The sequence below is a fragment of the Lissotriton vulgaris genome, chromosome 3_1 (genome assembly GCF_964263255.1).
Source record: "Lissotriton vulgaris chromosome 3_1, aLisVul1.2, whole genome shotgun sequence".
Lineage (NCBI taxonomy): Eukaryota > Metazoa > Chordata > Amphibia > Caudata > Salamandridae > Lissotriton > Lissotriton vulgaris.
Genome location: NC_141689.1, coordinates 1,513,354,621 through 1,513,376,916, shown reverse-complemented (window position 1 = coordinate 1,513,376,916; position 22,296 = coordinate 1,513,354,621). Strand labels below are relative to the sequence as shown.

Here is a 22,296-nt window from a genome sequence, read left to right as displayed (position 1 = left end):
ATTACCAAAGCAAATGGCTTTAACTTCATCAAAAGCGAGACCTATTGCATTTTCAATGCTTGTTTTTTTTATTGTTGCTATAAGTACTTTCCAAGAGACTGGGAGCATACTACATTTACTCAGATCCTGCTAAATATCTTTTACTAATGCTGACCGATTATCAGGGACCATCTTTGGCAGTGATGGGGTGATGCAAATCCTTAATATTTAGTGTAATAGAAGTTATTTTTTAAATCCCTTCACTTCTGTTTGTGCAGGCATCAGTGCTAGTGTTTCAGATTTATTTATATTTAGACAAAACCATGCTATCCCATAAACAGTCTACTTTTCCGAGAGTCGTGTATCAAGTCTTGGAAAACCATTCCTTTACAGGTTCCTCTTTGAATAGTCTTCTGTTTGCTCCTCTCTGCAAGAATTAATTTATTCAGATGGTATGTGGATATCTTGGCAAACACAAGGAGATCTTTGTCAAAATGTCCTGAGGTCTAGCTTCGTCATAGAGATCTCTCTCTCCCCATTTATGGGCTCTTTCAATCCCTATAGGGAAGTCTAAAGAGCTGTTCAAGCACTCCACCACATATTCTCCTTCTTCTCCTTTTCCTTTTCCATATTACAGCCTCTTAGATTGCCTGTCTGGACCTATTTTCTAGGTCTTCACACCTATGAATTAGTTATATGATCTCGGTCACCAGAGTAACTATCGACATGGTGGCAACCTGGCTCATGTTACATGGGAATTGCATTTCAAAGACATGCCTCCAGCCTGGTATTATAGATTCTACCATCTAGTGCAGTGGTTCTTAACCTGGGTTTCGCAACACCTACTCAGGCTGCCCACAATAGAAAATCAAATCAAATATTAGCAATTTAATTAAGCAAACCTAGCTAAACATCGAAAATGTATTAATGTTCTATAAATTAGTAGGAATTTGCAACTGGGAGTCTAAAATTTAAGTTGGTACTGTTAGCACTATGCGTGGGAGCAGCACAAGAACAGCAACTAGAATCCAGTTGGACAAATGGTGGCCTCACTGGAGCACTGCTAGACACGAAAAAAGCAAGCAGTAGGAACAAAAAAGAAAGTGATTTGCAACAGTCTAGCATATTGTTTTGAATCTGGGAAATAAAAACACATTTTGAAAAGTTCCAACCTTCCAATTCAAATGTTAACTTTTCCATAGTTTTTTATTTGTAAGTGAAAGAATTGCATATGTTGTGTATTTTGTTTGATGTACACTTGTTTATTTATTTTTCTGTATTGTTTGGATGTTTGAATCGCAGCAATCTGAAAGAAACACGTTAGTGTTAGATTCCTTACCTTAGAATATCCCCAGGCGTCAGTCTGAATCCGGAAACTTTTGCGTAGCAGTACCCCTGCGCGTCGGTAGGCGTCGTCTGCAGGCGTCCCCTGCGGCTCCGCGTTCGTCGCCGGCGTCGTGCGCCGTGATGACGTCGCTGGAGTATATAGACGCCGCCTCCGCGCGCTGACGTCAGTTCTTCTTTTTTCCGCGCCAGTAAGCGCAGATCCGAAGAGCAGTACTCCGGTCTTTTGACCAACTTTGTTAAACTTTTTTGGTGCCTGGTAGGATGCCCGGTTTCAATTGTGATGGGTGTGACCGCACGATGTCGGTCACGGACCATCACCGACTCTGTCTCCGGTGCCTGGGCCCCGACCACGACGTGGACGCCTGCGTCGACTGCCGGGCTCTCACTAACAAGGCTAGACGGGAGCGGTCCCGCAAGCTGCTTGAGCTCCGGGTGTCGGCCCCGCGTCGGGAGCGGTCTCGGTCCGGCCGGAGGTCCAGGGAGCGTTCGAGGGAGCGGTCGCGGAGCCGCGCCGAGCGCTCCGGAAGTCGTCACCATTCGTCGGGCTCGTCAGGTAAGAAACACAAGAAGTCGGGGCGTCGTCATTGTACCCCCGACTCTCCACGACGCGGCCGGGGGTTCGGGTGACCCCAACCCCGCGGCTCCGCGAGAGTCGCCGGCGCGGCCTGCCCCATACCCTCCGGTCCCTGGGCACGGTGCGACGCCTGAGGAGATTGAGGCGTTCCTCATGGCCATGAGGGCGCTCAGTTCTCCGACGGGGCCTACGGCGCCTTCGGGCCCAGTGCTACCGTCTGGGGGCCCTAGCGGGTCGGGTGTCCCTGACTCGACGCCATCGGGTGCTCCGGCCTCGGTGCCGCCGACGGCTCCGACCCCGGTGCCGCAAGGGCCTTCGGGGTCGGCGCCGGCTGGCCTCCCGGCTGGTCCGGCACCGATTCCATCGGGGTTACCCCCGACGCCGCCCCCGCGCGGCGCCGGTTCTCCTGTGCCGGATTCGGCCGGCGCCGGGGCTCCGGCGCCGGCTCCGGGCGGCGCCGTCCCCATTCCCTCCCCGAATCCGGACGCGGAGTCGAACCGGCGTCGATCGACACCGGGCTCGACGCCGATGGGGCCTGTGAACCCCGAGGAGCCGGTCTACATCGTTGACTCCGAGTATGGAGATGATGAAGAGTACGGGGAAGGTTGGGAGGGGTCTGAGGACCCTCTGTCATGCGAGTGCCAGTATGACTGGGACTGGACAGGTGATTTGGGGGACGCCAGTGGTCTGGACGACTCTCCTAACCCTGGCTTTGTCTCTCCTCCTTCCGTGGCGTCGGAGGAGGGAGCTGCATATTCAGTGGTGCTGATGAGGGCTGCCAAGGCCTTACACCTTGAGCTCCCCGTCGCGGCCGTGAGGCCTAACATCCTCACTGAGGTCTTCAAACCGCAGTCATGCACACAGGAGCCACTGCTGCCGTTTAACGAAGCCTTGTCAGACGTTCTGTTGGGCACGTGGTTCAGGCCTGCTTCAGGTTCGCCTGTTGATCGGAACGTGGCTAGACGCCACCGTCCTTGTCCGGACGACCCCAAATTCCTGTCCACCCATCCCACCCCCGAGAGTCTGGTGATCCAGGCCTCTACCTCCCAGACTGCATTCCCGTCGGCCCCGCCCGATCGGGAATCCAAGAGGTATGACCAGTATGGTAAGAAGGTCTTCTCGTCCCTGAGTCTGGGACTGCGGTCTTGCAACACCGCATGCCTCTTGGGCCGCTACACCCACTCTGTGTGGGACACGGTCGCGGAAGTGCTGCCGGAATGCCCCATGGAGGTGCGGGCGAAGCTCGGCAAGGCTGTGGCTGAGGGCCGAGACGCAGCTAAATATTCCATACGGTGTGGTCTTGATACGACCGACTCGCTGGGCAGAGCTATGTCAACGACGGTGGCGATTCGTCGCCACGCCTGGCTGAGATCCGCCAATTTTTTGGCAGACGTCCAAAATGCCTTGATGGACATGCCGTTCGATGGCTGTCGCCTCTTTGGTGACAAGGCGGACCACGCGCTGGAACGCTTCAAGGACTCCAGGGTCACGGCCAAGTCCTTAGGTCTTTCGACCCAGCGTCAGCAAACGGGTTCGTTTTGCTCCTTTCGTGGCCAAGGAAGGGACGTCCCCACACGTGCTGCCAGCCACGCGCTGCAACAATCTTTTCAACGCGGTGGCGGCCGTGGAAACCGCCGTGGCGGCGGTCGGGGTCAACGGCGGGGTCAGGCCACACCTCCCCCCGCAGCATCTGCCTCCAAATCCTCCTAGTCCGTGCTTTCGGCCCCATGTGACGCCAGTGGGTGGCAGGGTTCGCCATCACCACGCTCACTGGCGCACAATTACATCGGACAGGTGGGTGCTGCAACTCGTCCGAAGGGGCTACTCCCTCCCCTTCGAGACTACTCCTCCAGCCATGCCACTGCAGAACCACCGTGTGTCGGGGGACCACTTGACACTTCTGCAGGAGGAAGTTACGGCCCTCTTGGCCAAGGGGGCCATCGAGCGCGTTCCTGGGCCAGAAGTAGGGCGTGGTTGCTATTCCCACTACTTTCTGGTACCCAAGAAGGACAAGGGGGGCCTACGTCCTATCTTGGATCTAAGGAACGTCAACGGCTTCCTCCGGAAGGAGAAGTTCAAGATGTTGACGTTAGCTCAGGTCTTGGCTGCTCTAGACCCGCAAGACTGGATGGTAGCGTTGGACTTGCAGGATGCGTATTTTCACATCCCCGTCCTGCCGGCCCACCGGCGTTACCTGCGGTTCACGGTAGGCCAGGAGCACTTTCAGTTTATCGTGCTCCCCTTCGGCCTTACCAGCGCCCCACGGGTGTTCACAAAGGTGATGGCGGTGGTCGCAGCCCATCTGCGAAGGTTAGGGGTTTCAGTCTTCCCCTACCTCGACGACTGGCTGTTGAAGGCGGGCTCGCCCCAGACAGTCGTCCACCACCTTCAGATGACGGCAGACCTCTTGCACGACCTGGGGTTCTCCATCAATGTGCCGAAATCACACCTGTGTCCCTCTCAAAAGCTCCTTTTCATCGGAGCGGTGCTGGACTCGGCGCAGTTTCGGGTTTATCCTCCGGAACGGCGGGTCCGGGATATACAGGCTTTGATTCCCATCTTTCAGCCGCTATCCCGGGTTTCGGTCAGGTTGACGCTGCGGCTGCTGGGACTGATGGCTTCCTGCATCCTTCTGGTGCATCACGCCCGGTGGCGGATGCGGGCTCTGCAGTGGGACCTGAAGTTTCAGTGGGCCCAGCATCAGGGCAACTTGTCCGACCACGTCTTGATCTCGGAGGGCACTGCGAGACAACTGCAGTGGTGGCTTACGGACCGCGATTGGGTCAGTGGCAGATCCCTCTCCCTTCCCCAACCGGAGCACGTTGTCGTGACGGACGCGTCCCTCCAGGGCTGGGGTGGCCACTTGGGAGAGGCAGAGATCAGAGGCATCTGGTCTCCGGCAGAGTCCCGGCTCCATATCAACCTGTTGGAGCTACGGGCGATTCGTCTAGCACTGAAGGCATTCCTCCCCTTTTCAACTGGAGTGTGGGGCAGGTGTTCACAAACAACACCACCGCCATGTGGTATTGCAACAAACAGGGCGGGGTGGGGTCATTGACCCTTTGCCAGGAGGCTCTGCGCCTCTGGCAATGGCTGGAACGTCAGGGCGTGACTCTGACGGTTCAACACCTGGCAGGTTCTCTGAACGCCAGGGCGGACGAACTCAGCCGTCGGTGCTCGATGGATCAGAAATGGCGTCTGAACTCGGACGTGGCGCAAGGCATCTTTCTGCAATGGGGAGAGCCTTGGTTAGATCTATTCGCCACAGAAGAGAACGCGCAATGTCATCAGTTCTGCGCGTTGGAGTTTCCAAGACGGCACTCGCACGGCGACGCCTTTCGGCACGAGTGGAGTTGCGGTCTGTTATACGCCTTTCCGCCTATACCACTTCTGCCCAGAGTGCTGAAGAAGATCAGGCGCGACCGGGCCCAAGTTATCCTTGTGGCTCCGGACTGGGCTCGAAGGTACTGGTATCCCGAGCTACTCAGCATGTCAGTCGGTCCCCCGATCCGCCTGCCCCTTCAGAAGGACCTTCTGTCGCAGCAGCAGGGGACGGTCCTCCACCCGAACCTGTCCAGTCTCCACCTCCATGCTTGGAGATTGAGCGGCGGCAGTTGAGGCCATTTGACTTGCCTCCTGAAGTCTGTGATGTAATTCTGGCAGCCAGGCGTCCCTCCACTAAGTCGGTATACGCCTGTCGGTGGAACAGATTTGTGGCATGGTGCACAGCAAAGGCTGTGGATCCTCTTTCTGCCCCTCTTTCAGAGGTTCTTCTGTTTCTTCTTTCTCTTGCCCAGCAGGGCTCTGCTCTGGGCACTATCAAGGGCTACCTTTCTGCCCTTTCAGCCTTTCTAAGGCTTCCTGATCAGCCTTCTTTGTTCAAGTCCCCGATTGTAACGAGATTCTTGAAGGGCATCACACACATGTATCCACCTGTTCCGTTTGTGATGCCTCAGTGGGACTTGAACCTGGTTCTTACCTTTCTGATGTGTGCTCCCTTTGAGCCCCTTCATTCTTGTCCTCTTCGTCTCCTGACTTTGAAGACGGCTTTCCTGGTTGCCATCACCTCTGCCAGGAGAGTGAGTGAGCTCCAGGCTCTTTCTGTCCAACCTCCTTTCTTGTCCATTCATCCTGACAAGGTGGTTCTAAGGACTAGACCTTCTTTCCTGCCCAAAGTAGTTTCTGCTTTTCACATCGGGCAGTCCATCACCCTCCCCTCCTTCTTCCCGCCTCCGCATCTTTCAAAGGATGAAGAGCGGCTCCATCGTCTGGACCCAAAACGTGCGCTTTCATTTTATATGGATCGCACACGCCAGTTCCGGGTGGATGACCAACTGTTTGTTGGCTACGTGGGTGCGAAGAAGGGACGGGCGGTGTGTAAACGAACCATCTCTCGGTGGGTCGTTCTGTGCATCAAAGCGTGCTACTCTTTGGCTCGAAAGGACCCTCCTGTTGGGCTGAGGGCCCATTCCACTCGGGCCACGGCTGCTACTACTGCCCTGGGCCGGGGAGTCCCTTTGCAGGACATTTGCCAGGCGGCTACGTGGACCTCGCTGCACACCTTTGCGAGGCACTACTGCCTGGACAGTCAAGTCCGGAGGGATGGCTTCTTTGGCCGTTCTGTCCTCCAGTACTTTCTGGTGTAGGAATGTATTGGTTCGCAGACCCACCACCGGGGTTGGTATTGCTGGGGTATCTATTCTAAGGTAAGGAATCTAACACTAACGTGTTTCTTTCAGATGAACAAGTTACTTACCTTCGGTAACGATATATCTGTAAGAAACATTAGTTAGTGTTAGATTCCTTAGCGAACCCACCCATCCTCCCCGTTCTGCGAACTGATACCTGGGTTAAGGACATCCCTTTCAGGGCCCTAGTTTCAAATGACACCAGTGTTGGTTCTCTCATGGCTCTGCGTTTTCTGGCGCGGAAAAGCTGTGTACAAAGAACTGACGTCAGCGCGCGGAGGCGGAGCCGCAGGGGACGCCTGCAGACGACGCCTACCGACGCGCAGGGGTACTGCTACGCAAAAGTTTCCGGATCCAGACTGATGCCTGGGGATATTCTAAGGTAAGGAATCTAACACTAACTAATGTTTCTTACAGATATATAGTTACCGAAGGTAAGTAACTTGTTCATTGTGCTCACTCAGGGGCTCCAGCTTCTAGTAGTGATTCAGTCGGTGTCTGTTTACAGATGTCAAAAGTTTAAACACCACTTAATTGTAGTGTCAATTCCGCCTCACTTCAACGTATGCAATGTTCCTAACCCCTTCCTACTAGTGTCATGCTTACCACTCACTTAAAGTTGTTCAGTATTTTCATGTGTCACGCTGTGTCTTCCCGGTAGCAAGCCTCAATGTGCAGGTGTTCCGCTACTAGCTGTTGTCATCATGCATCAAGCCGTCTCCCTTACGCCGTGTCAAAGTCCTCATGCACTAGTCTCTCTTCCTCCACCTATAACAATACATATAACCCTCATACACTGCCCTGTCATTCTTCATAACCCACCTTGTCGCACACCATACCCGCATGGTGTCAGGCTTCAATTGTGGTAGAACGCATTTGAGCTGGGTTTTGCTTCTAACATCTGAAGTCACAGGTTTCGCCTTTTCAGACGAACAGCCAAGGCTATTGTGAAATATCCTTCAGGCTTAAAGAGCATCTTCATTTGTCCCAGACATACCAACTTTCCATGCATGTACCTGTCTTGTCATTCTCTATATCTCCTATTGTGTCACAATCCTTGTCCCGGTCTCGGACTTTAACCTGCAAGCAGCATACCTACAAGCCAAGTTGTCAAAATCCCATGATGTCAAACTCCTAGAATCAAGTTCCCTGCATGGAACCTCGAACCACGTGTATCATAGGGTTTTACCAATTGTCTCTAGAAGGAAATGCCACTGTTCAGTGGAGTCGTCTATTCATTACTGTTTCGGTTTCATCCAATCACCTACGAGATGCTGCTTTAGGTTTCACACATGTTCAAAGATGACTTACAAAGATGTCGTGCTCATGCCAAAACATATCTGCTGTTATCATGGAATGTATGACCTTACTACGCGGTCTTTACACAACGATACGTTTACAACGCGGGCATTGCACTGCAAGTCATTACAACGACTTGCGCTAGAGGCGCTGGACTTAGGAATAGTATGATTTACTATTCCAACTCCAGCTATGTAACTGTAGGGAAGGTATTGGAATAGTAAATCAAACTATTCCTTACTATATAGCGCCATCCAGCGCAAGTCGTTGTAATGACCGCGTTGTAAACATATCGCGGTGTAAACACTGCGTTGTAATCGTTGTCTCCCATTATCATGTTCTTCCCTACTAACAGACCTACATAGTCATCTTCCGTGCGGCTTCTCACCCGCAATTATGACACCAACCAGTCATCACAGTGGCTGGAGTCAAAGACCAGTGCCACAACTCCTTAAATGAATGGTTCAGGTGTGGCACGTTCAGCCAGAGTGGCTTTTTAAATAAGAGCATTTAACATAATACTTCGACACTCAAGATTTAAACATTTACGGGGTGAAAGAGCTACTTAGCAGCTTAGTTAAAGTATCGTAGTGCAATGAAAACACCACAACTACACAAACTACTCAGTCATAGACCTAAGAAACGTGAAAGTGATTAATGGGTATGCACCCACTCATACTCGCGCTGTCGCACAGGGACCCTTGGGTCCCAAGTCTCACCCCAGGTCCAGGCTCAGCAGATAGGACTCCAGATGCAAGTCGCTCCAGCCGCTGCGACCCTGCAGACCTTACTGGCTCTGCCACCCTCCTCCTCTCCACCCGAGGCCTCGCTACCCGCCTCAGCCATGGCCCAGTAAGCTTCCATTCCTGGAGGCAAGATAGGCCATGGACTGGGCACAAAAGACTAGAATGGTAACGTTCAAGCTTGTAATGTCGATCAAGTAAGGCAAGCGTGGACGCCATGTTGCTTGAATAGAAGCAGAATAATGCCTGGGATTTGCTAGAGAGCAGCCTGCAGGAAATGAGTAATTAAAGGTTTGATGTGAAATGTCAGGATCCCTATTTCAAACAGTTTGTTAAAACAGGAGAGGAAAATGTGTTTTATTCATTTTTAAATGGCCAAACATAATTGATGACAAATCACCCTTAAAGTAATATTCAGTATTCCCTTCTACAAAAGTATGTGTCCCCAACACTCTGTCACTTAATAGCTCCTACATAAAACAAGCTTACAAAAATAAGTGCGTCAATGAACAAAATAAATAATTATGAGAGGCATACGCTTACTGTCATGGCGGCAGGGAATAAACAAGCTTACAAAAAAAGTGCGGCAAGCTGATAATATACCTACTGTGTCACGCCGCGGGTAAGAGATCCAATCCCGCTGGGCGTGGCTAAAAGGAGACAGGATGGCAACAAGTAGCGATTCACATGCCTTGCATGCAATCATTGCACTTCTATCGGCATAATTTGTGACGCCAAACGTCGCGCATGAATCAAAGCTGAAGGTGGAGCTAGGACGAGGCTTTTGGAATTGTATCAATTCCAAGAAGATTCGTAAGACGAGAGCAGCTCATGCGCTGCTTACGTCACAAGACCTAAAAAAGGAAGTACACAACTTGATGGCCATGGCATGAAATTCTAAATAGCAATGCTATTGTGCGGAATTTGCAATGAACAGGAACCAAAAAGACATGCAGCTCTGATGGGGACCAATCTGCGAGAACTGAATGCCAGCAAAGAATAAAAAATAGAAATTACTGCTAGTGGTATGGCAGAAGCAGCGAGTGGCGGTGAGAACAGAAAAAGACCCTAATGCAGGCACCAACAGAAACACTCGCTCCCTACTCTGCCGACCAGAAACTGGGGACGCAAAAGGGGGGAAAAGTGCACAAAAGAGGCCCGCTCTGAAAAGCATGCAACCCACCTTGCTAGCCAGACACTGTGCGATGCAAAGGGGGAACGCACTTACAGTCCCTGGAGATAAACAAAGTTGAAGTGCATCAACAGCCTCTGTCTTGATTTCCTTGAACAGCAGACGCTGTCACTAGTGCCAACTGTGTTAATTAGCATTCAGTACGACTGCCTGCTGCAATGTTGTGAGACTTCAGTCTCCAAACTATGCAGAAACCATAGGAAACTAAGGCGTTAATCTTAGAGTGGCAACTGAGAATTTGCAATTCCACCAATATCGGGCTCCCTGAATATGCTGTTTTCCACGTAATTGATTTTGCTGTAGCATTGTATTGATCATGGCCCCACAAATCCTGACAAACTCTTATGCTGTCTTTTCCCCACTGATTGGAATTTGCTTTCCAGATGTATAGGATTGGCTTTCAAATAGCCTAGCTTCCATTAATGTTTAATATGGCTTTGTTATTGACAGATCTGTGCACCCTACTGCGGAGTTTCAGATGAAAGGGAAGTGTCAGTCAAGGTGTCCACGGCCATTATCCTGTCACTGGGTGAGTTGGTCATAAATGTATATATGTATATATGGATCACTGAAATAATATTGAATTCCAAAATATCGACCTGCAAAAATATCGTGTCAAAAATATCGACTGACAAAATATCGAGTTTCTATCTACAAACAGGTAAGTACAAAAATATCGAGTTTAAAATATCGTTTACTAAAATATAGCTGTAAAAAATATCGACTTTACTAAAAACACTATTAAATTAAATTAATATTAAAAACTAAGTACTAAAATATACTTAAGAATACTTAAATTAACTAATGATAATTAAATAATTAATGAAAGTACAAAAACATTTTTTTTATCATATTTCTTAAAACATATATATATAGTAACTAAATATAATTAAATAATAGCCAATATTATTAATGTACAATAACAATAGAGTAAAAATTACTATTCCCACTCCAGTGAGTGCAACAGTAGGGAAAGCGTTGGATAGCGTAGGGGTTAAAACTACTATTCCCACTCCAGTGAGTGCAACAGTAGGGAAAGCGTTGGATAGCGTAGGGGTTAAAATTACTATTCCCACTCCAGTGGGTGCAACAGTAGGGAAAGCGTTGGATAGCGTAGGGGTTAAAATTACTATTCCCACTCCAGTGGGTGCAACAGTAGGGAAAGCGTTGGATAGCGTAGGGGTTAAAATTACTATTCCAACTCCAGTGGGTGCAACAGTAGGGAAAGAGTTGGATAGCGTAGGGGTAAAAATTACTATTCCCACTCCAGTGGGTGCAACAGTAGGGAAAGTGTTGGATAGCGTAGGGGTTAAAATTACTATTCCCACTCCAGTGGGTGCAACAGTAGGGAAAGCGTTGGATAGTGTAGGGGTTAAAATCACTATTCCCACTCCAGTGGGTGCAACAGTAAGGAAAGCATTGGAAAGCGTAGTTGTAATAATTAAATTAGTAAAAATCACATATTAACCAATTAATATAAAATTTGTAACAATTACTATTAAATTAATTAACACATATAAATTAATTATCAATTATTTACTAATTACTACCAATAAATATATTAACATATTTAATTATTATTAATTAAATTACTTCCCACCCTATTCCCCTATAATCCCACAACCCGCTACTGCATTAAATTAGTAAAATTTACATATTTACCAATTAATCAATTATTATTAATTATTTTGCAATTACTATTAAATTAATTAACACATATAAATTAATTAACAATTATTTTTAAATTAATATCAATTAATTAATTTACATATTTAATTAATTATAATTAAATTACTTCCCACCCTATTCCCCTATAAACCCACAACCCGCTACAGAATTACATTAAGCAATTATTATAAAAACAAAATTCATTTAATAAAATTTTTTATAACATTAATACACACTTTTCACACATATTATTACATAAAAATACACTATAAAATATTATATATTATTAAAATTTCGATATTTTTGCTATCTATATTTTATACAGTCGATATTACTTCACTTACCTTAAAAACAATATTTTTGTAGTCGATATTCTGTCCAGTCGGTATTTTGTCCAGTCTATATTATTTACTCGATATTATGTCCAAACGATATTTTAGACTCGATATTATGTCTGTGCACCGTATATATTTGTGATACTGCAAGTATATTACAGTCTTTACCAGTGATCGGGTCCTCCGAAACATTAATTTCTGTCCACTGCTCTGCACATCACTTGATCTTCTTAAAAGCTACTGTTGCTTCAGTAATTATCTCCCTTCCCAGTGCATTTGTTAGCTTGCTATTGGAACATGTTGTCCAATTTACTATATACAGCTATAGTAGTCACATGAGTACCATATGCTCCACCGATCATTATTAAATGTTGTAAACCATTGATATTGTACCTCCTGAGTATGCGTTGAACAATTTCCTTACATTTGGCCTTGATGACCTGCTCCCCTGCGTTTAGTTCCTCCGTGCGTGATTTTATTGTATGTAATTTTTCATCTATGTCTATTTTTCTCTTCACTTTACTCTTGCAGCCCATTCTAGCTCTAGTGAGGTCCTCAAATATTTTGAAAGTAGCTTGATCCATATGTGTGCAGAGTCCCGTGCCACAACAATAAAGCTGCTCTGCAAGCTTCTTGCTGAAACTGGTAAGCCTGTCAGTGGGTGGGTGGCAGCATGTGATTTCGATAGACATGGAAGGTAGTTAAAGTACTTAAATGCTTTTCATGGAATGTGGAGACCTAAGTTATAAACTAACTTAACCAACATGGCGCAGCTATGAGCAATTCACCTCAATTTCATATTCCTCAGCTACACTGACTGCCAACAGTTCCTGGTAGAGCACTGTAATGTAAGAATAAATCCTCCCTCCGTTAACATGAGTCGTGGTGAAGAAATAAAGTAGTGGTCAAACATTGCCACATCTGTCTTTTTGATAAATTGTTCCCACTGTGAGCCAATAATGGGACAGGGACACTGTGGAAAGAGATCCTGACATAGACTTTGGCCAGGAACAAAAAGGGACATAAAATATGGGGCAGGAAGACACAGACCCACTCAGTGGTACATGATGACACAGACATGCACAGTAGAACAGGAAGACATTGATAGGCCCATGAGGCTCTCAGTCACAGACTCACACACCAACACTTGACAGGACCCTCAGGTTGGTAGGCACAGTTATTAGTGGAAGCTTCATCTACTTATCTATTATTCCTGATCTTACTAGACAAAGATAATATCTATGTGTTATGAACATTTGATGTATGGCTTCATTTCATAGATTCAGAAGGTGCCTCTTATCTGGATGCTGTCTGTCACGTGCTTGAGGATGACAATCACAAGGTACCATCAAGTTATTATGTGTGCAGCATTCTGTGCTCAAGTAGTTTCATAATTAGCAACGCAATCTAATTTAAGTTATGCACTTTTTGAATAGTGCATTATTCTCTACTTACAAGGACTCATAGCAGTGTTGCGTATACCACAGTCTGTTGTCTTTTTCTAAGGCTGGTCTTCCGTGGAGGTATTGGGTCATGCAACCTCCATCCATGTGTGTCTCCTCAGTGTCTTGTGTTCTACTGTTTCCCTGTTCAAGTGGACATATCCAAGTTTTCCTGTCCTTCTCAAGTCAAATCATTTTCAGACCCAACCCCATAGAAAGTCCCTGTTCCCTAATTGTTGAATAAGTGTGTGTTAAGAAACAATTATTGTGCGCTGTCCACATGTTTGGTCTGTATTTCACATAGAGTTGATCTGTAATTCCCCTCACTGAAGAGAATGTTGATGATAAGGACGGGGGTTTTGAAGCTTTGTATATGAATATCTACCCAATCTTCAACAACCGGGGTGTAAGATATTTTATTGATGAGACAAATGTCTCTTCCAAGAATTATATCTTCAATATGTTTCAGCTAATTCTCACCAAACATAGTTCAATAATACAGGATAATATTCATTGTGCACATTTGAAAAGTCTGATTGTGATATAAAAGATGTATTGTGTGTAGAAATTGGAATATATGTAACTCTGTTGACTCCATGTATGTCCACAATGTGCCCAATGTCAGTGCAATTGAGAAAACAGGCAACTTCACCATCAGCATCACTGTGTTCAGCATGTAAGCAAGCACAGGATATATGCATGAAGGAAAATCAACAAAGTCATTTTGTTTGGCTAACCAACAAAAACTTGTATTTCCATGACTGGGTCTCTAGTGTATTCTCTTTGAGAGGTTTATTGGGTTGACCATTTTTTAACGTCAGGGCATGATATAAACCTTAGATTCTTGGTAGACTGAACCAGAAACATCAGACACAGAACTCTACCAGGAATATAAGAACCAAAAAAATAAAAATGGACGTATTCTTTTGAGGTTGAAGCCATTGGGTCCATCCTATGCAAATATGCTGCGTACAGAGCCATGTTAGGGATGTGAATTTTAGCCTGGCTACTAGAGGAGACTGTGACTATTTACAGTCTTGAGCCAAAATGATTTCTCAAAAGTGAAATGGATCAACCAAACAAACACGGTGTGGGACAATGGACTCTGAGTACTTTAACCCATTTGTTACCTGCTGGTCGTGTTGGGATGGTGTAGGTCTGCTAAATCCTGCAGGTTGAGTTAGACAGTGTGGTACAAAAGGGGTTGGTGATGGACGGAGCATCTGAACCAATCAAACACTCACACCCAGTCAACAGATCTGGGTTTAATCCATCACCGTTCTTTAGCCCACTCTGCCACCCCAGTTCAGACATGGCCATATGCAAAGCAGTCTGACCCTGTGCCTCATGAGAACAGTCCAGCCCGAACTGCCAAGCCATGCCTTCCCTGGACCAGAAACAAGCTTCCGAGGACCGGTTTCTGGTATTTCAGCCGTCCTCAGCCCGGCTTGCTTGAATCCAGTGGCAAAGTGAGCAAGGGACTCACGTCTGAGCATACCCTGCCAACTTAAGGAAAACAAAATGGTACAAATGGGGGTGGTAATGGACGGAGCATCTGAACCAATCAAAAACTCACACCCAGTCAACAGATCTGGGTTTAATCCATCACCGTTCTTTAGCCCACTCTGCCACCCCTGTTCAGACATGGCCATATACAAATCAGTCTGACCCTGTGCCTCATGGGAACACTCCAGCCCGAACTGCCAACCCATGCCTTCCGAGGACTGGAAACAAGCTTCTGAGGACCGGTTTCTGGCATTTCAGCTGTCTTCAGCCCGGCTTGCTTGCATCCAGTGGCAAAGTGAGCAAGGGGCTCACGTCTGAGCATACCCTGCCAACTTATGGCGAACAAAATGGCACAAAAGGGGGTGGTGATGGACGGAGCATCTGAACCAATCAAACACTCACACCCAGTCAACAGATCTGGGTGAAATCCATCACCGTTCTTTAACCCACTCTGCCACCCCAGTTCAGAAATGGCCATATGCAAATCAGTCTGACCCTGTGCCTCATGGGAACAGTACAGCCCGAACTGCCAAGCCATGCCTTTCCTGGACCGGAAACAAGCTTCCGAGGACCGGTTTCTGGCATTTCAGCCATCTTCAGCCCGGCTTGCTTGAATCCAGTGGCAAAGTGATCAAGGGACTCACGTCTGAGCATACCGTGCCAACTTATGGCGAACAAAATGGTACAAAAGGGGGTGGTGATGGACGGAGCATCTGAACCAATCAAACACTCACACCCAGTCAACAGATCTGGGTTTAATCCATCACCGTTCTTTAGCCCACTCTGCCACCCCAGTTCAGACATGGCCATATGCAAATCAGTCTGACCCTGTGCCTCATGGGAACAGTCCAGTCCAAACTGCCAAGCCATGCCTTCCCTGGACCGGAAACAAGTTTCCAAGGACCGGTTTCTGGCCATATGGCCATGTCTGAACTGGGGTGGCAGAGTGGGCTAAAGAACGGCGATGGATTAAACCCAGATCTGTTGACTGGGTGGGAGTGTTTGATTAGTTCAGATGCTCCGTCCATCACCACCCCCTTTTGTACCGCTTTGTTCGCCATAAGTTGGCAGGGTATGCTCAGACGTGAGTCCCTTGCTTACTCTGCCACTGGATTCAAGCAAGCCGGGCTGAAGAGGGCTGAAATGCAAGAAACCGGTCCTCGGAAGCTTGTTTCCGATCCAGGGAAGGCATGGCTTGGCAGTTCGGGCTGGATTGATCCCTTGAGGCACAGGGTCAGACTGATTTGCATATGGCCATGTCTGAACTGGGGTGGCAGAGTGGGCTAAATGAGGACGGTGATGGATTAAACCCAGATCTGTTGACTGGATGTGAGTGTTTGATTGGTTCAGATGCTCCGTCCATCACCAGCCCCTTTTGTACAGCTTTGTTCGCCATAAGTTGGCAGGGTATGCTCAGACGTGAGTCCCTTGCTCACTTTGCCACTGGATTCAAGCAAGCCGGGCTGAAGACGGCTGAAATGCCAGAAACCGGTCCTCGGAAGCTTGTTTCCGGTCCAGGGAAGGCATGGCTTGGCAGTTCGGGCTCAACTGTTCCCATGAGGCACAGGGTCAGACTGATTTGCATATGGCCATGTCTGAACTGGGGTGGCAGAGTGGGATAAAGAATGGTGATGGATTAAACCCAGATCTGTTGACTGGGTGTGAGTGTTTGATTGGTTCAAATGCTCCGTCCATCACCACCCCCTTTTGTACCGCTTTGTTCTCCATAAGTTGGCAGGGTATGTTCAGACGTGGAGTCCCTTGCTCACTTTGCCACTGGATTCAAGCAAGCCGGGCTGAAGATGGTTGAAATGCCAGAAACCGGTCCTCGGAAGCTTGTTTCCGGTCCAGGGAAGGCATGGCTTGGCAGTTCGGGCTGGACTGTTCCCATGAGGCACAGGGTCAGACTGCTTTGCATATGGCCATGTCTGAACTGGGGTGGCAGAGTGGGCTAAAGAACGGTGATAGATCTAACCCAGATCTGTTGACTGGGTGTGAGTGTTTGATTAGTTCAGATGCTCCGTCCATCACCACCCCCTTTTGTACCGCTTTGAGTTAGACAGTGGCCATCATTCTTCCCACAGACTACTCTAGGTTTTTTCATTTCCACACTATTGGAATCCACAGCCTACTGATTTCTCATTTGCATTTTTGTAATCAATACAAGGTCCTGAGAGCTTCTTTGCTAGTTGTAACCTACCTAGACATATTTTGCAATGTATCTTTCAATCTTTTACCAAGTTCCAATCACCTATAGAAGGCGTACACCACCTGGAATGTTTAAATATTCCCTCAATCTCGCTTCGGTCAGACATTCTGTAAAAACAGTTTAATTAAATTGATTCAAGTTTTATTCTAAGAGTGTCTTAATAACCCTTTTCCAATATTTTTTAAAAGGCTGTATCCAGGTACTAGCTTTCCACACATACAAGTGTATTTGTATTTCCTCTATGAACAAAAGGGAAGGAGAGATTGTATGGTTTTCTCACACTCCCGTGCTGCTCCCTCACCAGAATGTGGGATTTGGTTTTATTTATACATCAAAAGGGTTTCTCACTAACCATGCTTACCATTTTTTGCTTCATCACAGGTTATTCTTGCCACTTTAAGTTTAATATCCAATTTAACAACCAAAGGTTATTATGATATGAACGGAAGAGCTTTGATGGAATATGTGCTTAGGAAAAACAGTCTCATCATTGAAGAACAGGTAAGTGGCAGGTGTACATATTTGGGTGGGTGAATGTGTTAGGGGAGCAGCGACCACAGTCAGCCCAAAATAAATAAGTGGACCTTTTAGCCCCCTTGTGCCCCAATGTAGCTTGTTTGCCATGTAATACAGATCTGCAGTGTCGCATATTTGCCCCTGGTGTTGGAATATAGACCTTATGTACCTCTATTTAGTTTGCATAGGCCCACTTTAACATTCCATGTTCTCCATTTGAGCCTGATGTTCCCCACTTGTATTCCAGTGCGCCTTTCACCCTCCCTCAACCTTATGGGTCTCCTTTGCTCCATCTGGCTGCTTACATTTGAACCTGAAATTCAGCTGCTGACTGCCAGTGTTAACACTGTATATGCCTTTTCTTTATGTCTTGTTCTTTCAGGGTGCCCATGACATGAACCAAGCCACTCAAGTGCACTCCAGTATATTTACTTGTAGCTTCACTTGGACAGTCATCCTTTCAGTATACCTAGGCTTTCCTGTTTTCAGTTTCTATTTGTGGTCCATTCTGGTGGGGTTTTTTCAATGTTTTCAAGTGATTTCAATACCTTTAAAAAACAAGCATTGGCATAGCCAATGGATCTCGCCTTTGGGACCTTATAAGTGTTTCGTTATCCAGCACAATATCCTGGTGCAACAGCAAGTGTTCATGGCTAAACACTTATAAGGTCCCAAAGGAAACACCTATTGGCTATGCCAATGCTTGATTTAAAATTCCTTCTCAACGGTTTATACAATGATCAAAATTACAGCTTTCCTAGAAAATCTCATATCTCCACAATTTTCCCCAGCAAAACACCCGGTAAGTAGCGGTAAATGTCAATTCTGCTGTGCAAAGCACCAATATCCCTGTTATGCCCTCTTTTAAAGGGCACCACTTGTAACAGGCAAAAATGATGGCACCTTTTAATTTCCGATCCCCGTGGTGTCAGATGTAAAAGGATGCCATAATTATCACATCCCCAGCAGGCCACTCGCAATGAGCTCCTAAACCATCCTTTCCGATTGGGATGTTTAAGAACTACTGATAAAAGGGTTTCCAAAGGGAGTAAATGTGCTAATTTATTGAACAGAATGGAGCATAATGGTGGAAAGAATCATTCGAATTGGCAGAGGTGGGCTGCAGAGTTTCTCACAGAACGTTAGCAGCCTATAGCCATCTGTGGCTACACCAGGACTGGTAAAGGACAGGCTGTTGACGAGATAAAACTGGGCAAATGTGTCGGAATTATTATGATTTATGGAGTCCTGCAGCAGGGTAGCAGCACCGGCCCGGCTCGGAAACAACTATCTTGCACTTCCATGTAAACGAAGATGTGTGCCCACACTTTGCATCAGTTGTTCATGATAAATGGGCAGATAGTGCGGTTTTAATATTACATAAAGTTCCATGCAGCAGGACCATGACTCGCATAAGGCGAAATGAGGCAGCAACGTCAGGGTATTAGCACTAGGTGGAGCAATAAAGCAAGGAAAGGGCACTAAAATAGACGGCTTTCCTGCTACGAAATGCTTCTTTGCCTGGAGCACCCAGTATGCTAAACAACATGGACTACTAGTGAGAAACGACAGTGGCTTGTGAGTTACACTGCTACAACAATGCTTGTGTTCACTTTTAACAATAACGGGAAAATAAGAGACTATGGAGTTACGGAAAACAATATGGTTTATCTGTTAAACTTTTGTAGATCAGAAGTCTGTGTTGCACCTATAAAGCACTTCAAAATCCTAAAAAGGCGCCAAGATGCGCTTTGACAGACTGTTACCCCAGTACTGATTTGCTTGGGCTTGGTTGGAAGCTCTGTGGAATGCAATATTTAATTACTTCCAGGGCTTACAAGCCAAGCAAACACATTACGAATCTACGGTCACACACCCTGCACAGCTACAGTAAATATCTATTGCCAGTCTTTTACAAGACATACGTTAAGCGACGAGCGACCACGTTTACCCAGTCAAATGCAACGTTAAATAATCCAAACATACCAATGCTCGATTTAATAGGCAGGTTCTCTCTGCTTGCTGCCTCCACTAGGTGGAGCCTAACCTCGATCACAGCTTCCTTGTGCTTCAGACTGAGCATGGACTCCCACAGGGCCTTCTCGCCAAAGAATGTAAGAAAACTAGAAACAACCAGAACTAAACAAAACCATGCATTTGTATTCGACCATTTGGTATAGAATCCGCTCGGCACATAACAGAGAGCATACAGCTGCATGCTGGAAGAAACAGAGACGCCACATGTATCTCACTTGGTTTCATTATAGATGAACATTGAAAGTATAATAGTGAAAGAAACAGAAAAAAATACAAGCTTCAGCAGCACGCAAGTGGTGCGTGCACACGGCAAGAAGTAAACAAGAGGGAGGGGTGGGGGAGTGCCCGCGCGCATGCTAAACATCAAAAGGACATTTTTTAAAAAGCACGTGAGAGGTGCCTGCAAAAGTATTTTAGGTGCAAATGATATCTAAACATGAAGCACAGCAACCTAAAGTGGGTTATCGCGATCACGATCGCTGTGAAAGCGAAAGTGATCGCAATGACGCGCTAAAACACGCAAAGGATGCCCGCGCAGCAGGGCACGTGCTTGTGAGCATTCTAGCAAGCTGGTGGCCGCTTTGGGAGGGACATTTCAATGGATCGTTGCAAGCCGTTAGTCGTACATTGTAAAATAAAAGTTCCCGAATTGCTCTTCAACATTGCTTTGTTTACCATATGGCAAGCACTCTAACATGGAACATGTTGCAGTGCCAAACTCGGGTGTTTTCAGACTCTAGTTTTTTTTTTATGTCCACCACAGCAGTTATGTTTTCCTGTAAAAATATAAAACTTTAGTAGAGTGTACTTCTTTTCACATCACTAGTAATTTGCGAACGAATAACCTCACATTTCTTGCCTTTGGCATCATCATTCAGCAAAAATGTTGTAAACGGTTTCCACATGGGTACTATAGCATTTCACAGCCCCTTGGACCAAATACCATCAGCTAAGTGACACAGTTGTCATGATTTTTTCTTTGATGCCACACACAGCACAAAATGAGAAATATTTGTGTTTTAGTCCCCTCGCATAACAAAACAGTGCACACGGATGGACTAAAAAGTCAATAACATTCTTCATTAACTCTGAAGATTGTAAAGATACTTTTAGCATTCCATCTAACAAGTGGAACGGATCTCTTACAGGTATCAATTTTGAAAGGTCATTACACAGCTTTTTCATAAACGTAGCTGAATCACTGCAAGTACAATCAAAATCACTCCAATCTTTGTTGAATTTAGAAAGAAACATTTTGGAGCAGCATACCGAGTGACACTGCGATCCATGTTTCATCCTGTCATGTTTTCACCACTATCCCAGATGCTTGGCGATAGCACTATTTTCACATATACTTGTCACTATACATTGCATTAAATAAAGGGGGTAGCTTGGTTCAAGTGTCAAGGCAAGTGAAGGCTATTGTGTTCAGCCGGCTTCGACCCAATAATATCTCCTTGAACAACCACCAAAAAGAAGGACACCACACCACTGTTGTAGAAAAATATGATTCCTTTATGTAAAAATTCTCTGTTGTGAATGGGGATCAATTAGGAAAGCACAATTACATTTCTTTTGGGTCACAATTTGCTGGGTTTCGATTTTGGAATAGATTCAATAAATAAGCTTAGGAGTACAGTTCATCAATAAATAGATTAAATATCAGGCATAAATATTGTCAATAAATAGAATAAATATCGGGAATAAATATCTTCAATAAATAGCATAAATATCACTGTCTGTGTAGCAGAGTAAATACTGGTTCAGTTCAAGAACATCTACAGATTCATTCTGGTATCGCTGCCACCAATTAAATACTTCAGGAACACTACATTTGCAAATACATTTCAGGTTGGAAAGATTACTCTTACAGTTTATGACGATTTCACCATTAGTGTACACAGGCTTCTCTGGGCTTAACAGGGAGTGCTGGGACTCTTTAAGAACCACCCGGGGGTTATGCGCGTATATCTAAAAGGCAAGGAAAGACAGTGAACACTTCATTTACACTCGGCTGCCACCGGGTTGAGATCTCTGTTTGCCGGTGGGGGTCTAAGCGCGCCTAGAGGTTTCTGTCCCCGCTAGCACTCAGGCAACACCAGTTCCAAGTCTTTAGACTGCCGAACGGGGCTGCCGAAGAGGTCACACAATCTTCGCGCTCAGTCAAATAAATGCCGGTTCACAGTTCCTTTATAACAGCGCTTCCCACCTGAAGAAACGGGCCCACCTCACATCGGCTGCAATCGAAAAGCGATTCAGTCGGGTTCAGCACTTCTCTCGCCAGCGACGGGTTCTCAGGAGCTCCACGGACCTCCCTCCGACTTCCTCAAACAGGGATGGTTCCCGCCCACAGCTACAGCCGCCGATCAACTGGGGAGGGGCAGAGACAGTAGTCCTGCCCAACGAAGGCCGGCCTTTCCCCGCCCCGGCGCACCACCTCACCTCAGTCTGCGCAGGAAGCACTCTACGCCGGTGGAGCTCGGAGACGTCCGAGCTCCTCGCTGGAGGCGCCTGTCACACAAGGGGCACAGAAGACGCTCGTGGTCGCGGCGAACTTGCTCTCGCCTCGCGACCCGAGTCAGTCGTAATTCGCCACCGGGGGGGGGCGGAGAGGCACACGAAAAATCGGCCACAGTCTCTTGGGGGTGACGAGGCACTCGCTGGGCAGGCGCTGTAGGCGCGAGGTCACCGCACACACAGCTGACTGGAACGCCAGTCAGGATCCACGCCAGTGACTCTTGCTTGCTCTACTGCCACACTA

The 22,296-nt window shown here is 46.9% G+C and overlaps 1 protein-coding gene across 1 annotated transcript in view; it reads left to right on the top strand.

The window, feature by feature from the left end:
- The window catches only part of LOC147728098 (maestro heat-like repeat-containing protein family member 1), a 92,435-nt gene that overhangs the window by 10,038 nt on the left and 60,101 nt on the right, over positions 1–22,296 (top strand). Inside the window, exons 3-6 of the mRNA XM_086963730.1 lie at positions 10,273–10,351; positions 12,357–12,470; positions 13,106–13,167; positions 17,364–17,483. Coding sequence (XP_086819856.1) covers positions 10,273–10,351; positions 12,357–12,470; positions 13,106–13,167; positions 17,364–17,483 — 375 coding nt within the window. The remainder of the gene's footprint in view (positions 1–10,272; positions 10,352–12,356; positions 12,471–13,105; positions 13,168–17,363; positions 17,484–22,296) is intronic.